Source organism: Chiroxiphia lanceolata, chromosome 23, assembly GCF_009829145.1.
Source record: "Chiroxiphia lanceolata isolate bChiLan1 chromosome 23, bChiLan1.pri, whole genome shotgun sequence".
NCBI classification, from domain to species: domain Eukaryota; kingdom Metazoa; phylum Chordata; class Aves; order Passeriformes; family Pipridae; genus Chiroxiphia; species Chiroxiphia lanceolata.
In genome coordinates, this window is record NC_045659.1 from 5,338,244 (window position 1) to 5,358,359 (window position 20,116).

The 20,116-nt window shown below is 48.4% G+C and overlaps 1 protein-coding gene across 2 annotated transcripts in view; it reads right to left on the bottom strand.

The window, feature by feature from the left end:
* CDON (cell adhesion associated, oncogene regulated) overlaps nt 1-20,116 on the bottom strand; it is a 56,177-nt gene that overhangs the window by 16,358 nt on the left and 19,703 nt on the right. For both annotated transcript variants that reach the window (XM_032709640.1, XM_032709641.1), the window contains exons 3-14: nt 18,425-18,697; nt 16,363-16,509; nt 15,933-16,076; nt 14,807-15,091; nt 13,689-13,958; nt 12,464-12,799; nt 8,062-8,354; nt 5,769-5,943; nt 3,762-3,890; nt 2,281-2,487; nt 1,457-1,638; nt 207-312 (exon numbers count right to left, since the gene is read on the bottom strand). In XM_032709640.1, coding sequence (XP_032565531.1) covers nt 207-312; nt 1,457-1,638; nt 2,281-2,487; nt 3,762-3,890; nt 5,769-5,943; nt 8,062-8,354; nt 12,464-12,799; nt 13,689-13,958; nt 14,807-15,091; nt 15,933-16,076; nt 16,363-16,509; nt 18,425-18,697 — 2,547 coding nt within the window. The remainder of the gene's footprint in view (nt 1-206; nt 313-1,456; nt 1,639-2,280; nt 2,488-3,761; nt 3,891-5,768; nt 5,944-8,061; nt 8,355-12,463; nt 12,800-13,688; nt 13,959-14,806; nt 15,092-15,932; nt 16,077-16,362; nt 16,510-18,424; nt 18,698-20,116) is intronic.

The window sequence follows — 20,116 nt, forward strand, 5'->3', positions numbered from 1 at the left end:
CGCATCGAAGCAGCTTCAGAAGGAAGAAACCAGCTCATGTGTGGGCAGAACCTGACATTAGGTAGTTGAGAGAGCTCCTTCTGCGAGACATATGGTAAAGACTGCGCCTGGGAAAAGCAGTTTAGATTCCATGTAAACACAGCCAGTGAGGCTGCAGGGTGTCCCTCCCATGGAGGGGTGTTTTAAGCCCGGGCCTGGCCCCGTACCTTCCACAATGTCCCGCTTGTAGTCGCTGTCGTTGTCACTGTCCGTGGGCCGGTAATAGATGTAAAATCCTTGGATGGGCGTGTTGTTGTTGCTGGATGTGATGTACTGCAAGGGAATTTGAAAGGGCTGCATTAGAGAAGAAAAATTTTAACTGAGCCCTGCTGTCATCGCCGAGCGTCTCATCCCCTGGAAATGTGAATGTTCTTAATATGGCTGTACAAGTAAAGGTGACTGAACTCCTCAGAGCAGCTGAAAAAAAGGAGTGTGGGATGGGGATAAGAGGCTGACTGGGGCTGACACTTTCCTCCCACATCACTTTCCAAACCCTCAATTAGGGTTTGACCATGAACGGCCTGAAAATTTTCGTGATTAATGGAAATGGAAAAGTTAAAAACCATTTTTACTTCAGAAAGAGTTAAGGTCACTCTAAAAATCAGCTCAAGAATCTTTTACTTTAAGTTATGCAGCCTCCTGAGGAATCAGAGGTTATTTTAAGTTTATTATCCTTAACATCTCTTAAGGCTGAGCTAGCAGAGCAAACTAACACTGGGAACTCTACACATTAAATCCTCCAAAGTATACCAGGGGGTTAGATTTCAAAACAAGAGCAAAGAATTTCTGTGGGTTTCAATAAGGACTTTAAAGTACTTGTTTACAATAGACGAGGTAACAGGGGAAAGGAAAATGTTTCTCTGACATGAAACCTCCACTGGATGTGAGGGAAGACGGAGGGTTTGAAATGCTCCCAGCCACCCCAGCCTGGATTGACAAAAGCAGCAGGAATTGCCGGAAATGGAGCCAACTTGCTCACAACTCATGGCATGAACAGGGCTTGGGACAGAGTTAAGCCCACTGGTGCCTCAGATATGTCTGTGCCAGAGCAGGTGGACTCGGCAGCTGCAGCCCCTCACTGGAGCTGCCAGTTGGGTCACATCTGGTGTAACCCGAGGAGGGTGTGTGGTGTCCCCGGAGGGCTGGAAGGGGAGTGGGGTGGGGGGGAGATGGTGCAAATGCAGCAGACAACTGACAGGCCTGCCTCCGAGGGGGGAAAAAGGGTCTGGAAATGGGGGCAAAGGGCTTGAGAGGCACATGGCCCGGCAGCTCCCCCAGTTCTACCACACGGGCACGAAGGAGGAACACCGTCACCCCCGAGCCGCGGGCAGGGGGGAAACCACCACTCACAGCTCTTAATCCTTGACTTTTAACAGCACAAAACTGCGGGAGGGACGGGACACACGGCGGTACCCACCGTCCACTTCAGCATGATCTGGGTGTCGCTGATGGCCTCGGTGTAGGCGATGTGGGGTCCCGCGATGGGGCGGCTGGAGAAGCGGCTGGTGAATCCGGCGACCTGGTACGGGCGGGACGCGGCGCTGCGCGGGCTCTCCCCGTAGTTGTTGACCGCGATCACGCGGAACCGGTACATTTCTCCTTTTAAGGGAAAAGAAAGGAGCTGCTGGTAGCAAAAGGAGTGCTAGAAAGAGGGATTCGAGGAGAGACTAAACAAGATTAGGAGGAGCTTTTTTCGCGCGACGTCCAGTTAGGAAAAGCGGAGGACTCCCTGCCACGGACCGACGTGGAGAGCAGGAGTATAAACAGCTTCTAAAAGCCACTCAAGGAAAATCCACACACAGATGGAGATGCCTCCATCAGCTCAAGAAGTCCCTAAACTGGTGGGTACTAAGAAGATGCTTCAAAGGATCCCTGTCACCAACCACTGCCTCTCCTCTTGTGCTCTTTCCCTGAATTTTCAGGGTTGGACACTGGCAGAAGTCAGGACAGACGTTTTTTCATCGGTGCATTTTTCTCTTTGCATTCTGAGTGCTCACTAGAAGGACAATTAAGTTAAAAATAGCGGTGATACACAACCCTCCTCTCCCCATGAACAAGCATTAAATTATGGTGGGGGTTTTTATCCACTTGGAAAGCCAGAAACCAACTTGAATTCATGTAACGAGCTCCTAGGCCACACACACAAATCCCAAACCTAATCCGGCAGAAACGGGATAATCCAAGCAGAAGTTAAAACGAAACAACCGGAGAGCTGCAGCATGGAAAGATCATTTCTAATACCTGGCTCCAGGTTCCGAACTTCCACGGAGAGCTTGGAGGGAGAGATGTTGTCAGCTGCGACGAGCCAGTCGCTGCTGCGACCCAGGCGCTTGTACTCCACTTTGAAGGCTGTGATGGGGGAGCCCCCGTTGGCCCGGGGGATCCACGTGACGTAGACGGATGATTCCGATGCTGTGGAGATGGTGGGTCGGTCTGGAGCTTCTGGAACTGGAAATTTCGGTTACAAGAGGATTAGAGTCAGCTGGAACTTCATTTTCTGTAACGACCGATTAGGCTCATTGCTGGTGATTAAGTTGGACTTCACATATTAACAAGGGGAATCTTAAATCCTCCTGTAATGCTGGATGACCAGCAGACAACAGAGGAATTGATTATCTTATCAATAAAATATTAAAAAATTATATAGTATTGCACTACCCCGACCACCTCTACATGGAAACAGACACATACACTAAATGAACAGGAAAAATGTGATTATTATTTTCAAACCCCCCCAAATTCCCTCAGACCCAACGAAACGTCAACCCATCCACACTAACTGGAGTGCTGGAGGAAGGAGAAGGAAGAACAAACAAAGCACGTACTAGGATGTACTTACGGAACTCACTGAAGTTACAGGCAGCAGTGGGACAGAGAGAAGGGAAAGAGAGGTGTTAGTAAATCTGGTTGTAAGAGCTGTGAGGCTTTACTGAACTGGCCTGGATTTGTGAACATGGAGTTGGCAATGAGGAGGGGAACAGAGCAAGGAACAGCAGGCTGGCAGCTCTGGGGCATGAAGCAGCTGAGCATTTGCAGCCAGACACAAGTAAGGCCCCTGAGTGGCTCCTCTGACATTCAGTGCTGCCACAAGTGTGCAACACTCAGCTCCCTGCCTGTGTCGTTCAACCTCTCTGCTCACCTTTGGCTTCACCCCAAATTTTTGATACCTTTGAGATCTCAGGCCCTGAGAAAATCTGCCTGAATCAGGCCAAGGGTTCAAAGGCTGGGGTGGGTGAGAAAAAGGACTACAAACATGCTGTTTTCACTGGAAAGCAGAGTAAAAGTCACACCTACTGGGAAGTGTTTGTATCTCCTCACCATCAGAAATAAGCCCATGCCTGGGAAGCCACAGGAAGACATTCAGAACAGATATCATCCACTTTGAGAACTTAAACCTCTGACACAGCCATATCCCATTTCCCTTTTTCCTCTGGCTCTTTTACAGTGGAAGGGAAGAGAAAACCTGTGTATTTTGCAAAAAGCAACTGCAGGTTTAAAAATGAGCAGCAGGAAAGTGGGAAATTCTCTTATTTTTTGAGAGCCACACATGCAGGTAACATCATCCTTGGAAATACCCTATGCAACAGAGCAGCCTTGGGACAGACAGGAAACAGAAGAGGCAATACAAGCACCTGGAGCAGTAATAAAAACAGGTTAAGTCAAACACAGATCTTTGCAACACAACTTTTAGCACCTGGATCACAAACCATCCCCACTCCTACCTCCGCTGTGGCGAGACAGGTCTGGAAGCACAACACCAAAATTATTTGTGCCTTCATGAACAACGGGTTGTTTAGGGATGCCCATGGGTGGTGATGGAGCCTGAGTGTTTTTCAAGGATGATGTTCTTTCTAAGAAAGATTTGACAGACAATACATCAGCTCAGGGACTGGATAAGGAAATGCTGCTCGTTGACCCCCTCAACACTCTCACTCTAGAAGGTCACTTGCTGTGGCACAGCCACAACACCAGGCTGAGTGGGTTTGTGGCAGTAGGTATGGCAGCACAGTATGGAGCAGGGTAGGGGTAGCAGCACTGAATCCTCTGAGTTTTCTGGGGATTGAGCACAGGACAGCACACAGGAAGCATCACTGGGGTTTAATACAATGGGGTGTGACAAGGGGGTTTGCTGGTGTGAAGCTTTCTCTGTTCCCCAGTAAGTTGGGAGGGTTAGTAGTGGGAAGAACATGAGCATGAATCTTAGGATGTCTTTTATGGAAAAGTGTGGGTGGAATGGGATTTTGCCACTGTTTGATACCACACCCTGGGGGCTGTTGGAACCTGACTTGGGGCAGAAGGTGGGGTGGAGGAATGTGGGGCCTGTGATTATAAATGGAGGAAGTGTGGGGTTGTCTATGGAGAATCCTCCTCAGGTTCATTCTACAAGGGTCTGTCCAAGGTAGGGGATGGCTGAGAACAGGCCAGTGATGACTGTGGCCCCTCAGAAGGGTACCTGGCCTCATGGCAGCACACAGCCTACGAAGGGGGCTGCTAGGAGGGTGAGCAGGTTTCTTTGTATAAGTAGGAGCTGCAGCAGAATCCTCATTCAATGTGCTGATGGATGCAGGTGAAGAAGAATGAGGCTCCATTCAGAGCAGCTTAGGGATCAATCAGCCATAGTGAACATTTCTGTGTGTCTGGGTGAGGGCAGTGGCAGCTGGGGCTGTGTCTGCTGTGACATGTAGGACGAGTGGGAGGTCAGTCAGGATTTGTGTTATTACCCAGGGCATGGGTAGGTCAGAATTAGGGAGTTGTTGACTTTTTTAGCAGGGGGTAAGATTTCCAGAGATTGAGGGTCATCGGTTTTGGATCTGTTTGTTGATAGAACAGTGATAAGGATGCATAGGGCAAAGGATCCTAAGCAGCTTTCACAGATTTCATGAACACATCACATTCTTAATAAAATTTTAAGCTATCCTGTCCTGCATAGAATCCCAGAATGGTCTGGGAGGTTGGAAGGGACCTTAAAGTCCATCTCTTTCCATCCCCTGCCATGGGCAGGGACACCTTCCACTAGCCCAGGTTGCTCCAAGCACCATCCAACCTGGCCTTGGATATTTCCAGGGATGGGACAACCAGAGCTTCTCTGAGCAACCTGTACCAGGGCCTCACCACCCTCCCAGGGAAGAATTTCTTCCTAATATCCCATCTAACCCTGCCCTCTGTCACTTTAAAGTCATTCTTGGACTATAGTATGAAAAATATCTAATTGTTTGCATGCTAAAGAGCGCAGCCAACAGTGTCCAAACTTGAAAGAAAAAGAATGGCCTGATTAGGAATGTTCTTGTGCTTATTGCTATCTGCACACAACTAGCAAAACAGCTGGCTCGTGGTCAGCAGAGATTGTGACTGAGGTGTCTGCAAAGCAAACCAGGAGCAGCTTTGCTGATACACGAAAACTTGATGATGTAGAGTTTCTTTTGTGCTTCTCTGAAAAGCCTCAACAAGGACGGGCTGCTCCTTGATTTCATGTCCTTAAGCAAGAGGAACCTCGCAGTGGAAATCTTAATAATCACCCCAAAAACAATTTATCAAGCTTTTAATAGCTTCTACTTACCAACAGCCCTGGTAACGCTCAGGGAGGTTTGCCCTTACAGCTACTTTAGCTGTTGAGGCTAAAATAAATTGAGGAATATTTCACATGTGGCTGAGCAGACAGCACATGGCTGCTGTCATTAAACAGGTGTCCCTGGGAGGGTGGGGCAGAGGGCACGTGGTGCTGCACCTACCCTTGCTGGTGCGGAAGGTCAGCATGGCCGGCTGGCCCTCGCCGGCGGCGCTCCGGGCCACCATCAGCACCTCGTAGAGGCTGGAGGGCTCCAGCTCCGTGAGCCGCAGCTCGTTCTCGCTGCCAGGGACACGCACGGTGTGCCAGCTGCCCGCTGCACTCACGCTGTCCTCCAGCTGCACACGACAGGGACAGAAACTCAGCGTCAGGAGCCCGAGGGGACCCTCAAATCCCGCACCGCTTCCATGCACAGGCACTCAAGAGACCTCTGCCCCTTGCCAAAACTCCTTCTGTTTTCCTACATCTACCCATGGTTTGTCCCCAGGTGCTTCTACCACAAACCACCACTCTCACAACCACTTTCACAGCACTCCTGGGATGAACTCGACTTACTTTCCCTCTCCGTGCACACACACACACACACACGGTTTTGACCTTCTTTGTTTTTCCATTTTCACTCGTGGTTAAAACTACAAGAGCCCAAATGGTTTTCAAGCCTTTGCTCAGCCTTCAGCTGGCAGCATGTGCCACTAAAGGGTTGGACCCAACACCCTGATGGGAGAGATGTTTCCTGAACTAGCCCAGTTTTCGCTGAACTTCAGCATTTTTAAATATTTACTGCATGAAATGGACAACAAAGGTTATGCCTTTGTTACTCCTCAAGCCTGGAAAAATGTCAGCAGGGAGATGAAAGATTTCAGTTTATTAATGCATGTTTCCTTTTTTTAAAAACAAAAACCAAAACACTTTTTAAGTTAGCAGTGAAACCATCAGCTCCACTTAAGAAAAGAAAAGAGATTCAGGGTAGTCTCTTAATGCTTGACCTATCCAGGAAAACATTACCCCAAATCCCAAAGGAAAAGAGAAAGATTCCACCAAAAATAAACTACTAAACAACATAAGACTTTAATAAAACATTGGAGGCAGATCTAAACGCTGTGGATTATCAAAGGTTATGCCAGAGGTCTTTGTTCGACTATTTTCTTCTGCAGCAACCACTCCAAGTCTTTTATTCCCCCATCTTTTTTTTTTCCCCTCTATTAAAAAAGGGAAATCAATAAAATAATTTAATGACACAGAGAGAGCACCACTCTAAAAACCAGGGTAAACTCCCTGCTGAGAAACTCATGAGTGAGCACATTTAGTGTGGAAAGGATTGGTGTAACTGAAGGGTGAGTGTCAAAAAGGTCAAAAAAGCATCCAAAACTTCCAGGGTTTACGTGAACCAACTGCCTTTGGATGAGAAATTATCATCAACAGACTCTGGCACTAGGTTTTCAGGAACCAACAGGTCAAAAATCTAGGCATTCCCTCCAGGCTAAGACAAGATCAGGATGTAGGGGATTAAAAAGCTTAGGAAAAATAAATCAAACAGCTTTGCCATGCAGAAAACTGTTTGCTTGGAAGAACAGACGCAGGCATTGCTTGGTTCTGATTTGAGAATCACAGAACTTCCTGAGTTGGAAGAGGCCCTCCAGGATCACCAAGTCCAGCTCCTGGCTCTGCACAGGACAGCCCCAAGGATCCCATCATGTGATTTTAGGCAAAAGAGTTCGGTGTTGACACACCATGGTAGGTACCTGCCCAGCAAATTTTAATTCACCTTCATATTTGGTAACTTTAGTTTAATTGAGTCCCTTTGGGACGCAGAGCAGCAAACTCTCTGACATACTGGGGTACAACCCAGCTTCCCTTCTGCTCTCACACACAGATTCAAGCTTGCTCACACAAATGCATTTTTAACACCACTGACATTGCACAGAGTACGCCCTGGAGCCCCATTGCCCATAATGACTCTGTAAAAGACATAAAAGCCTGGATAATCACACAATCAACTACATTGGAAAAGACCTCTGAGATCATTTAGTCCAACTCATGACTGAACACCACCTTGTCACCCAGACCATGGCACTGATGCCACATCCAGTCTCTTCTTAAACACCTCCAGGGAGGTGACTCCACCCCCTCCCTGGGCAGCCCATTCCAATGGCTGAGCACTCCCTCTGTAAAGAATTTCTTCCTGATGTCCAACCTAAGCCTCCCCTGGCACAGCTTAATACTGTGCCCTCTTGTCCTACTGCTGGTTGCATAACTCTCACTTCAAACCAGACAGAACAGCGTATTTGTGACAACATCAGCCATCCCTAAAACGAGCTGTGGGCACGCTGTGCTTCAACTAAATCCTGTGTTCTCTCTGGCCTGAGCCTCACGGCCTGGCCAACACCAGCACAGTTGGTTCCCTGAGGAACCCAACGCGCCGCGATCCACCTGTGCCGGGGGACAGGAGACGGTACCTTGCGGTATTTGACGAAGTAGGCGTTGATGGGCAGCCCCCCGGCCCGGCCTGGCCGCCACACCAGGCTGTAGGTGTCCGGTTTTGGTGTCTGGGGGGGGCTCAGGATGATGGGGGCCTCGGGCGGGGCGGCCGCGCTCGGCGCTTTGTCCATCGCAGCCGCGTCCGGAGGCGCTTTGGTCGGAGGGGAGCTCGAAAGCGCCGCTTCTGCACCGAAATCACCCCCGCTCTCATCGCTCTGGGCAAGCTCCAGAGGAGCTGTTTCTCCTGCTCTCATGCCAGTTGCTGGAGGAACTGCAAAGGGAGGGTCTGGTTACATCCCCACGATGACGTACGTTCGCCCCGCGCCCACGGGACACTAAATCATTTCGGAGTGACATTTCCAAACAAGCCCTGCTGCAAAGCTCCAGGTCCAGAGGTACCCACACAGACCTGAGCCCGGTGCCAAGCTGCGGCCTCAGTGTTTTTCCAGGGCACAGCAGTGGGGTTTGGTTTGTTTTATTTGGTTTAGTGTTTTTTTCACAGTAGCAAAGAGAGAAAACCTGAAACTCGAGGTCTGCAGGCACAGTTTGACTGTATCTCCTCTAAATTCAGTTGTGGCAATGCACGTTAAAAGAAATAAATAAATATATATAGCTACACTTGTGACACAAATGGAGCAATTTTAAATTAATCGCCCTTGTACAAGGAACTTTTCATGGCCTGCACTGGCATGCACACAAGAGGACATTCTCCTACCTCAGTTTCTGAGGTTTCAGCTGTAATTTCGAGAAGCTTTGAAAGCTGCACAACTCAACTACTTCATTTGAAAATTTATGCTGAGAATAAACCCAGTTTACAGGCAGATCTAACATGCAATTTAATACCAACACATTTCTAGAAATCCTTCTCCAGCCTCCTCCATCCTATTTATGTTTCCTGGCATGAAAAGAAAAATATATATAATATTAGCTCGAAAGAGGCAAAAAAAAAAAAAGCCCTGTTCAGCCAATGCAGGGCTCGTCAGCATTCCAGGCAGGAAAGGGATGGCAGGTTGGACATCTGAGATTATCCAGGACAAGAAAACGTCAGTGCTTAAAGCGAGGAGTTTTGGGAAGCAGTGCAGCTCCTCAAGGTTGCACATGGCAGTGCTGGGACTGCCAGATGTTCAGAGCCCTGTCCGTCCTCTCAGATTTGTGTAGGTTTATGTTACGTGCTGGGGTCTGGAAGGGGAAGGGAATGAAGGGAACTTGGTTTACAAAACAAACAAATTCCTTGGTAATGTAAAGCCTAGGCAGTGTTAGCCTGGCTGACTCAGATTCCTCCAAACCTCCATTAAAATACCAGCAGCAAGTGTGGCTGCTATTTTTGGCCACTTTCTAAAAAGCTGGGGAGGAAAGTTCTCTTTTCAAATTGAAGACACGCTCTCGGCAAGCATTCCTTGTTTGTTTCTTCTCACTTATTTAGCAACGCCACAAAATTCGGAGACAGGAAGGAGGGAACAATGCGGGGAGGATGTCCCCGAAGCCAGATGGTCCTGAAATGTCAGACACCCCCAGAACAACCCCCGAGTGAAAGGGGTATCTCCGCTGTCAGCGGAGCAGCGGGAAGGGCCCGATATTGGAAACAAATGGGAGGAGGCGGAAGGCCCACGGCACCGTGGTGGACCCTGAGGATGTGTGGGTGGGCACAGCTTGGTTTGACGCCTGCTGGCACTGGGGACACGGACTCTTGGAGTGGAGAATGAGTTGTGGTTTGAGCTGGTGACAGCAGACCCGCAGCCAGCGCTGTGTTTATTGCTGCGGGGGGGGAGTCGTCAACAACTGCCGAGCTGTTCGTATTTTTGCTTCAGAAAACAACCCCTGGGTAACAATTCCCATTAAGCAATTCAGATCTAAGCTCTATTTGAGAAGTTTCTGGCATAATTGCTACCCACACAACCCAGCACATCAGCTTTCTCTCTGCTGCTGTGTCATTATGCAACTTTTTTTGGCTGTTGCTCTCAGTGCCATCCCTTTCTCTTCAGCCACGGAGACTTTTCTGCCTCAGCTTCCCAGCCCCACTGCGGAACACCAGCAGCCCTAAGCTGGGTCAGACCAAAGGCTGCATGTCCCCAAAACCCTGCCTCCAACAGCAATCAGAGAAGGACTGAATGTCCCGAATTTGGGCATTAAAGGAATGTACTCATAAAATCTTAGAATGGTTTGGGTTGGAAAGGTCCTTACAGCTCATTTTGTTCTACCCCCTGCCATGGGCAGGGACACCTTCCACTAGCCCAGGTTGCTCCAAGCCCCATCCAACCCAGCCTTGGACACTTCCAGAGATGGAGCAGCCACAGTTTCTCTGGGCACCCTGTGCCAGGACCTCCCCACCCTCACAGCCAAGAGTTCCTTCCCAATATCCCATCTAACCCTGCCCTCTGGCAGTGGGAAGCCATTCCTCCTTGTCCTGTCCCTCCAGGCCCTTGTCCCAAGTCCCTCTCCAGCTCTTTTGGAGCTCCTTTAGGCACTGGAAGGGGCTCTCAGGTGTCCCCAAAGCCTCCTCTTCTCCAGGTGAACACCCCCAGCTCTCCCAGCCTGTCTTCAGAGCTGTGATTCACACTCTCCATAATACCCAGTACTTTGTTGTTGTTTCTCCCCTTCAACTGCCTCATTTTGAGGGCAAAGAGCCCTCACCTTTCCAGCCTCCTCACAGGGGTGCACCCATGGGCAGATCCCAGCCCGTGCCGTGCCCTGGCTGCACAGCAGCTCTGGGGTTTGTCTCTGCTTTGCAAACAGATCACATTCCCAGGCACTGCTTCCCTGCTTCCTGAACCTCCAGAGGATCTGCTCCACTCTGCAAGTACCTCAGCACAGGCTGGGAAAGCCCCCTGAAAACCTGAATGCAGCACATCAGTGAGGTCACCCACACCTGGCAAGAGTTTCAAGTCGCCTTAGGACTTCTCAGAGGTTCTATAAGGCTTCTGGGGGAGCAACTTCAGCCTCTCGCCCCTGAATCACCCACCTGCCTACACCAAATGCTCCTTCTTGTGTTTTACACTCACTCCCCTGCTACTCAAACCGCCTGGAGTGTATTTTTCTCCTTCATTTCCATTAGATGAAGTTATTTTGGAGAATTAACCCTGTGTTCAGCAGCTCTGGGAAGCTACTGCCATGCAGGCGAACCCCACAAGTGTCTAAAAAAGACACAAAAGAAGGGAGGGCCGTGGGCACAGGATCCCGAGGCATCGTTTTACATTTTGGTGGTTTCTCACTCTGGTGGCAGCTGAAGTTGTCCTGCCCGCTGTAAGACCGTGCAATGAATCACGGCCTGGAACAGATCCAGCAGAAGGAAAAAAAAAAAAAAGAAAGATACATTTTTCAGCCAAATGAGCTCTCTTACTGTGTGCTGGGACAAGGCTGAGAGGAGCTTAAGCTGATCCTGCTACCGAAGAAATGCGCTGGAATCCCAGCTGAAGTCATTCAGGTGCTTCGGAAGCGTCACCTGGCACGAATTCTTCATCAGACAGCGGAATGTCTGAGCATGCCTTCGGCATGGCTGGGAGCTGCTCTAAAGCCCTAACAGCTCCCAGAAACTCCTCAGGGACTTTTATATCAAAACCAAATGCCTTAACCACCCTCTGCACCATAATCAGCAGCCAGTACAACATATTAGAAACCGATAAAAGTTAATAAACAAAGCATTAAAATTGAACTTACTGCCATAAAATTCCAAGGCAAAGCAGAGGGATTTTTCTCTTTGACACAGACTGAATTCTGGGATGATATTTAGTTTCATGTTTCCACTCAGCAAGGTCCAACAATAACTGATTTATAAAACTACATGATGGGATCACTTTCTTGAGGTTTCTTCTTTCTTTTTTTCTCTAAGTGAACCTTTATGCAGCTTTTCAAGTTATTTACGGGAGTTTTAAACTCTAACCAAAGAACTTTAAATATGGGGCCACTTATTAAATCCCACTGACCCAAAATCTCCTTGGCATTCAGCTGAATTAACTAAGGCAAGGTGCTGAAAGAGCTAAGAAACTTAAGTCACTTCATGTAACTAAAAATCTGTATCTAAGTTCTTGTGAAGGAAACCTGGGGGGGCTTAAACCTTCTACTAATATCACATAATATCCTAGTGTGAGGAAAGGAAATGGCTCTTTCCCATCCTGCCTTTAGGATAAGAACTGTCTTTCCCAGTAGTAATTTCAAACCATAAATAAAAAAACCCACCCTTGGATATGTTTTAGCACATGTGAGATGTCCATGCAATGCACACAGCACTTCTCCTTCGCTTAAAAGGGGGAGGGAGGAACTGGTCCATGGAGACAACTGAGACTCCTCTGCTTTGTTTCCCCCGGATCCCACCCCACCCTCTTACTTCGAGGCATTTCTCACCTAAACCAGGGAGCCAATGGGATGGTTTTGGGCTTCACTTACCGACTGTGAGGAAGGCTCTGGACACGGCAGAGCCGTGCTCGTTGACGGCTTCACACCTGAGCTCCCCGGCGCGCTCCGGAGTCACGTTCCGCAGGCGCAGGGAGCTCCAGCTCCAGGACACGGAGAGGCAGGAGGGCTCCGGCCCTTCTGGAGGAGGCCTCTGCACTTTGGGATGCAGCACCTGGGCAGGGTGGCTGCTCACCAGGCCCCTGCTGTCGTACCAGTGGATGGTGGGCGCGGGCAGCCCGGTGGCGTTGCAGGACAGCGTCACATCCCCACCAGCCACCACGGTGACGCTCCCGGGGGAAGAGACTATGGCAGGGACAGAGCCTGTGCCTGGGGGAAATGCAAACGATGAGTTTCACTAAGGAATATGACACTTAAAACGCCCAAGTCAGTCAGTACAATTAAAAAAGTCGCACGTGGTTCTTTATAACCATTTTAACAGTTTTTTCTTCTCCAGGCTTCCCTTCCAGACTGGAGAGATCAGCTGAGACTGCTCAGAGGAGGCTGAGAGAAACTCAAACCACACTTCAGCTTCTCTAAATGACGAAGACTTGACTGTCAGTGAAGAAAACACTGCAGGCAAGACTGGCTTAGGCACTCCACACACAAGCAGGCCACAAAATCTCTGCTCAGCCAGGCTCTGCACAGCTCACACGGATCATTACTGGTACTGAGAAGGTTCAAAGCTTCAACTACACATGACAGGGAGAGAACAGGGACAGCAGTGGTCTTGCCAACATCGTTGTGCTAGCAAAAATCAAGTTCTCTGGGCATTAGAAAATATCTTAGACTGAAAAGTGATCAAAAAGACTCCTGGTGCCTGATCCTGCCAATCTGATAAAGGGGAAGTGTGCATTAACCCCCAACCTGAGGATTGTTTTGCAAATTTGAGTATGGAACAGACATAACTACTCATGAGCCAATACTGCTAAGTGTACCAGCTCATCCAGCACAACAGGATCCTGATTCTATTTGAGCATAAATCACATCAAATTCAATCATAAGCCAATTTAATTGTAACTGGTAATCTAGGTTTTAAGTATCAAGTAACCACACAACCCCAAAAGTCTCTTAAAATCCAACTGAAAGTACCTTCTTTGTAAGATTAGTGGTCAGAAACAAATTAATACATAATCCAGAGGGGAAAAAACCCAAACCAGAATAAAGCCTGAAGCGCAAATGCTTAATGTGATTCCTTGAGGGCTGCAAGTGCTCCTACCTGGCTGGACACGGAGCCTCCCTGTGGACTGCACAACCCCAACTCCATTGTCTGCCACACACTGGTACAAGCCAGAGTCCCCCGGGGTGACCCCGCAGATCCGGAGGTGGTTTCCCGTCGGGAAGTGCCGCGGGGAGGGCCGGAGGGGAGCAGCGTTGTGGAGCCAGGTGAGGGCTGGAGTGGGGCTGCCACGGACATCACACCAGAAATGCACAGTCGCCCCGGCGGCCACGGTTTCATCCTGGAGCCCCTTGGAGAGTGAGGCAGGTTCTGCAAAGAGAAGTGATCTTACATAAACCACCGTCTGCTGATCTTCGACTAAGCCCTGAAAAAAACTGCTGAGCCCTGAAAAAAATGTTCCACAGGCTCATCCTGTCACCACACACTGCTGGTTCTGCACAGCCCAAGGCTGGTTTTCCCACACATGAGTTTATTTGAATGGTTTCTCCCTTCTGTCCCAAACAGCCACGTTTGCATTAATTCCGTAAATAAAACACCTTTATTTTCAAAATAATTTGCTAGCGACAACCCCAAAACAAAAGGCATGTTGTGTGTCAACACCCTGTTTTCTGAGTAACTTCAACATACACATTTCCAAACCCAAACAAAACCAGTCAAGGATGCAGAAACCTCAAACACCAGGAATATCTGCTACAATGGAAAAGGAAAACGAGGAAGAAATTGCAGCCGCACAAAAGAGGTCAAATATATGAATATGTTTCTTTTGCTTTTGTTTATGTCCTCATCCAAACATCTCACCTCCCCTCACCAGCCTTTTGCTCATGTACAACCTCAAGAGAGGCACATCTGATCCCTGGCATACCACTGACACTGGCATTCTGCAGGAAAATAAATGGATCAGTTCCTCCCTCGGAGTTTGTTATCCTTCACTGTTTCATTACTTCAGACTGCACAGGATTCAAAGAGATAAATAATTATGGATTTTAACTTGGAAGAGATGACGGGACATGGTCATTATGAACAGATCTGTGTTCTTTATTTTAATATGCTTAAGATCGAGAAGGAATGTGATGCTGTTTGGGAGCAGATGCCAAAACCAGCACATCTACGAAGGAAATGTTCATTGCCTGGACATCCAAAACGTCTTTCTTTCTTACCAAGTACAGTAAGTGAGTAGTTAACGTATCTCACTGCTCCGGAGTCAGCTCCCACCACGCAGGAGTAGTTCCCAGCATCTGATGGCTCCAGCCTGTCCGTCACCAGGTGGGAGTGCAGCAGTTCCCAGCGGCCTCGCCCCAGCGCGTCCCGGCCGTCCTTGAGCCAGTGGATGGAGGGAGTCGCCCCACTGACCACACACTCCAGTGTCAGGGCACTGTGCTGGGGCACTGCCAGGCTCTGGGGGGCCAGAGGGTGAAGGATGTGGGAGCCACCTGAGGAAGGGCCTGGAAGAAAGGAGATGAATTGTAGAATAGAATCATAGAGTGGTTTGGGCTGGAAGGGGCTTTAAAGCTCATCCCACTCCAAGCCCTGGTCACAGGCAGGGACACCTCCCACTAGCCCAGGTTGCTCCAAACCCTGTCCAACCTGGCCTTGGACACTTCTATGGATGGGGCAGCCACAGCTTCTCTGGGCAACCTGTGCCAGGGCCTCAGCACCCTCACTGGGAAGAATTTCTTTCTGATGTCTAATCTAAACCTACTCTCTGTCAGTGGGAAGCCATTCCCCCTTGTCCTGTCACTCCATGCTCCTGTAAAAAGTCCCTCTCCAGCTCTCTTGTGGGCTTCCTTCAGGTGCTGGAAGGCCACAATTACGTTACCCCTAAGCCTTCTCTTTTCCAGGCTGAACAATCCCATTTCTCTCAGCCTTTCCTCACAGGAGAGGTGCTCCAGCCCTCTAATCTTGACACCAATCAAGCTTTTACACCTCCCATCCTGTTGCCCAGTCCTCCTCCATGCCTTTCAAACACATGTCTGCACTTGGGACTAAGCACGATGCTGTGATGCTCTCTTCAAGAAGTCCTGCTCCAAAACAGGTTTGGGGACAGAAGTATACACAATATCCCCCTTCCAAGGGCTGAGTGCTGTGTCTTCCTGGGATTTGAGAAGCAATTATGCTGCTCCTCCACAGTGAGGGGAAATAAGAACTGAATGTGCCAAGAATGCAGGACAGATTTTACATTACACAGTACTGGAGACACTGATATGCCCATGCCAAAAACCCCTAGGGATGTTATTTATTCAGTTTGAGGTATATGAATTCTGGGAAGCTGAACAGGATACTCACGTGTGACTGTGAGCTTATGTCCAGTGAGTTCTACTCTGAGATCATGAGTGACTGGATTATACACTGCACATTTGTAGGATCCTTTGTCTTCTAAAGATACATTCAAAATCTGCAGGTTTCCAGATGGAAGAATTAGGTAGTTGTCTAAACAAGAGGGGAAGGAAAAAAGATTATATTTAATGTAGTTTCAAAAAAAGGTTTCCTCTTTTTAGTTTTTAATTAACTTTTCAGCTATACTAATCTATCCTAAACATAGGATCACAAAGAGATCACCATTCAAAGAAGATTCATTTCCAAAGACAGGTTTAGATAAAGTCATGCACAGGGAGTTCTGCAAGTTTCCCGAGGATTTTTTCCTGTAGGTTCTAAGAAAAAACTCCAGGCAAGCTTTTGTTGGATACTTATATTGCACAAAAAAAAAAAATCTCACCTCTTGATTGTTCCAGCCATTTCCCCTGCACTTGGAAGCGAACCTGTGCTTTGGGGTGACTTTCTGGCACCTTGCACCTGATGAGAGCTGAGCCTCCTTCCTCTGCTGCAATGGCAGCTGTCACTGAGGCATCAAAGTCACCTAAACCTGGAGAGATTTGGGAAAAGGGTAAGAGCAGCCACGGCCTGGGAGAGAGGAATGGCAGTAAGCTCAGTATTTGTGTTCAAAAGACAGTTGGCTTCATCCTGATTATCTTCTCTGGTGCAGCATTTGGACATTCACATCAACAGGCATGGTCTATCCTGCAGCCCATAACAGCAAAAACCTTCATTACCCACCTCCTCACTACAAAAAGCACCAGCTTTTACATGGGAATAGTGAGAAAAAATAATTCCTCAACTCCTGGAAAAGCAAGCAGAGACACTGGAAAGGCTGCAGGGCTCCCTCAGGGGCTCTGCAGGCACTACAGGAGACAATTCACACTGACAGCAGGAAGCCTTTCCCTAAAAACATGGAATTGTTTCTCTGTGATAATGAACACAGCAGCGAGTGCAGCAGTGCCTCTCTCTTGCTGCCACTAGCCTTGAGGCAAGGAGAGAGTTCCCAGCACCTTCCCAAGGAGAGAGATCCCAGCACCTTCCCAAGGAGAGAGATCCCAGCACCTTCCCAAGGAGAGAGATCCCAGCACCTTCCCAAGGAGAGAGATCCCAGCACCTTCCCAAGGAGAGAGATCCCAGCACCTTCCCAAGGAGAGAGATCCCAGCACCTTCCCAAGGAGAGAGATCCCAGCACCTTCCCAAGGAGAGAGATCCCAGCACCTTCCCAAGGAGAGAGATCCCAGCACCTTCCCAAGGAGAGAGCCCCCAGCACCTTCCCTAGGAGAGAGAGCCCAGCACCTTCCTAAGGAGAGAGCCCCCAGCACCTTCCCTAGGAGAGAGAGCCCAGCACCTTCCTAAGGAGAGAGCCCCCAGTTCCTTCCCTAGGAGAGAGCCCCCAGCTCCCAGCACCTTCCCACGTGCTGCCAAAACCTCCAAGGCAGGAGGGAAGTGTGGAAGCTGCTCTTCTACTCCCCTCATGTTCAAAGCATCTTCGAGGTTGTGAAGTTTTTCTATGTTAGCCACCCTTAGAGCTCTCCTGAGAGGGTCTGGCCATGGGTCAGTACTTTACCAAAACACTTACTTCTCTCACTTATAAGAGATTTTCCTCCCAGGGGGATTTTGGACATGCTCCATAGATGAGGTACCCTTCCAGAGAAATCACTCAAACCCTGTTTGACAAAGGCCTGATTCAGACAGCCCCAAGATCCCAAGCAGACAAATCATGCTCATGCAGGGATATTGTATTCCCATTCTCAGCATCACATCGTCCTTTCCATGTGGAAAACATTGCCCCTTCCTCTTCTGAAGTCCCTCGAGATGAAATAATTCACAGATCAAGCACCAAGGCAAAGGCTGATCAGAAGAACCGGTGAAACTGAGAGAAGGGAAACTGTCCCCAAACGGACAGAAGACTGTCCCCACCTGCAGAACATCTACGTTGGTTTGATCAAATCAAATGAAAAGGAAAATCTGCCTCTCCCACTTATGTCCTAGGCAACAATTCTCATTCATTTCTCCTCAACTCTCAAGCACACTTCTGCAACAGCGTGGCGGGTCAGCTGCTCTTTCAACATCATATGTGAAGGGAAGTGTTTGGGAATCTTGTACTTTCAGGCCAGTTCATGGAAATGAATGTTATTTTGCTGAATAATATTTGCACTTGCTGAAAAAGGTTTTCGAGGTCCTTCAGCTCAAAATGAGGCTGACACCAATGCTAAATCCATCAGGTGTGGTTTGGTATGGCTGAGGCTTTAAAAGCCTCCAAGGGTGGGGATCCTCAGGCTTTCTGGGGAATCCATCCCAGGGCTGAATCACCCAACAGGTCCCAGATGAGATAATTAAAAAAAAAAAAAAAAAAAAAGGCTGGGTGTGTTCCTAAAAGTCAAAGAAGAACAAACCACACGAGCCAGCTGAGGTCTACAGGGTTTGCAAGGAGCAAAGGGCACGAATGAGAAGGCACTTACTGCCCATGGACACCGTGGCAGGCCGGCTCAGCACGGCGCCCGCGCTGCTCCTCGCCACGCACTGATAGCGGCCGCACGTCGCCGGGCTGAGGGACACGATTGTCAAAGATCCCGCCTGGATTTCCACTTCTCCTGCCCTGCTGTCCAGGGGCTCCCCATTAAACAGCCAAGACAGGTGAGCTGTGGAGGGCTCGGCAGAGCAGCGGAGCTGGACGGGCTCGCCAGACTTCTGGACAGCAGACGAGGGCTCAGAAATGAAACGTGGAGTTAAATCTGAAAGGAAATATAAATATTGGGTTAGAGACCAGCATTTTGCATGGGCACAGGTGATAAGGTGAACTGGTATGAAAGACTGAGCATATAGAGGGTCTCTAAGCTCCAAGCTGCAAATGATACTCAAGCAGGTGCTGCCTTTTCCTTGGTAAGAGGAGCTCAGGAGAGATTCCCGTTCACTCTCAAACACCGGGAAAACTCCAAGATTTGAACCCCGAAAAGGGGGTGACATTAATTAAACAGAGTTAGGTGCAGTGTAGGGGATGACACATTCCCAAAGCGAAGGCAACGTGCTTGCCAGGGCCAGCAAAAACTGCAATCCCACTGGATTTATCCAGAGGGAAACAGCAGCCGTCACCTGAAGAGCCGGAGCAGGGAACACGCAGCTGCAGCTGATCTGTCCCATATGAAGCGGGCCCGGACGTGACTTGTAAAATGTTAGAAATGGCAGGAGCCTGCCAGGTATTTATACAGAACCGTCTCTGAGTCTGCAGAACTAATTAAAAATAGCAGGATAAAAAAAGCTGGACGAACAGCAAAGGCTCTTGCTAATTCCAAATACATGGACTTCATCAGGACAAGGATGATGAATTGGGCATCCATTATCTTTACTGAGCAAAGATGAACAGAAACAGGAAGAGCTGCTAATAAATAAAAGGTTCAATTCCACAGAACTTGGTTATGAGAATCCATTTATTTGCCAGAAGAAAATTCCTGCTTGTTGGAGGAGATTTTTTTTCCTATCCTGGCCAGTGAAACACTGGGAATTATTTCCATTTGTTTTCTATGAAATTCTCCACTAAAGATTTTTGCATGAAGGGAGCAAGCAAAAGGCAATTGGCACCACTAACACTTATTTGGTTAGTAATACAAATGAGGAGAAAAAACAAAATTAAAAATAGACACATCAGCTGGGAAAAAACAATTCCTAGTTTGTAAAGGAGCTAAGGAATTCCAGATAGTACGGGTCAAGATGATATTAAATGACATCCAAGTCAGAGACAGTTTTCTTGTAGGTGGGGCCCTGGGCTCATGCTTTTCTTCTCAAGTCAGTCCATCCCAGTTCTGGTTATGAGTTTCAGATGAGAAACTGCACATTTTTAACAGAACCATAAACTATCTGCATAAACATAAAATAAAACTGGAAATTAAAGTGTGGCTTCACTTAACAAAAAAAGATGAAATCCATAAAAATGGTATCCAAGCATTTCACAGGACTCCAGATGTCCATTTTTAGCTTTTAATTAGAACACTGTTTTTCCTATTAGTTCAGTCTGAATTTCCAGGGATAAGGGGGAAGCACTGACCTTTCAGTTTGTTCGCTCCAGTTGTATGAAATCACACTGCTACTTTCATCTTCGCCCCTGCCCTCACTTCTGACACCAACACTTTGTGCTCCGCGTAAAAGGCAAAATTGGT